General features: G+C 70.6%; 1 protein-coding gene across 1 annotated transcript in view; it reads left to right on the top strand.

Moving 5' to 3' along the window:
* Positions 1–101, top strand: part of FSCN2 (fascin actin-bundling protein 2, retinal) — a 5,902-nt gene extending 5,801 nt beyond the window's left edge. The window contains exon 5 of the mRNA XM_017730739.1: positions 28–101. Coding sequence (XP_017586228.1) covers positions 28–101 — 74 coding nt within the window. The remainder of the gene's footprint in view (positions 1–27) is intronic.
* Positions 102–401: the final 300 nt, after the last annotated feature.

Consider the following 401-nt stretch of genomic DNA (forward strand, 5'->3'; position numbering starts at 1 on the left):
CCCCACCCCCCGCCCCCTCCTGCCCAGGGCCCCCAGCCTGTCCCTGGCAAAGGGGGGTGGTGGCAGCGGTGACACCGTTCGTGGCAGCTGTGCCCCCATGACTCATGGCATTAAAGTCACCTGGATCACACCGGGGCAGCGCTGCATCCTCCTTCTCATCGAGATCCAGCACTGTTTCCCTCCCAGGAGCGCCAGACCCCATGGAAAGGGCTGATCCGGGGACAGTGGGATGCAGGGACCCCCAGGGGTGCCACATGGGATGGGGGTGGTCAGCAAAGCAAAGCCACTGCAGGCAGGACCCCGAGGAGGTTGGGGAGCCGGTGGCCCCCCTGCCACGCTGGGGGAGCAGGGGAGTGGCAGGGGGACCCCCCCCCCCCGGAGCCGCCCCGGCCCGCCCGGGG

The sequence above is a fragment of the Corvus brachyrhynchos genome, unplaced genomic scaffold, assembly GCF_000691975.1.
Source record: "Corvus brachyrhynchos isolate BGI_N302 unplaced genomic scaffold, ASM69197v1 scaffold340, whole genome shotgun sequence".
Classification (NCBI taxonomy): Eukaryota; Metazoa; Chordata; class Aves; order Passeriformes; family Corvidae; genus Corvus; species Corvus brachyrhynchos.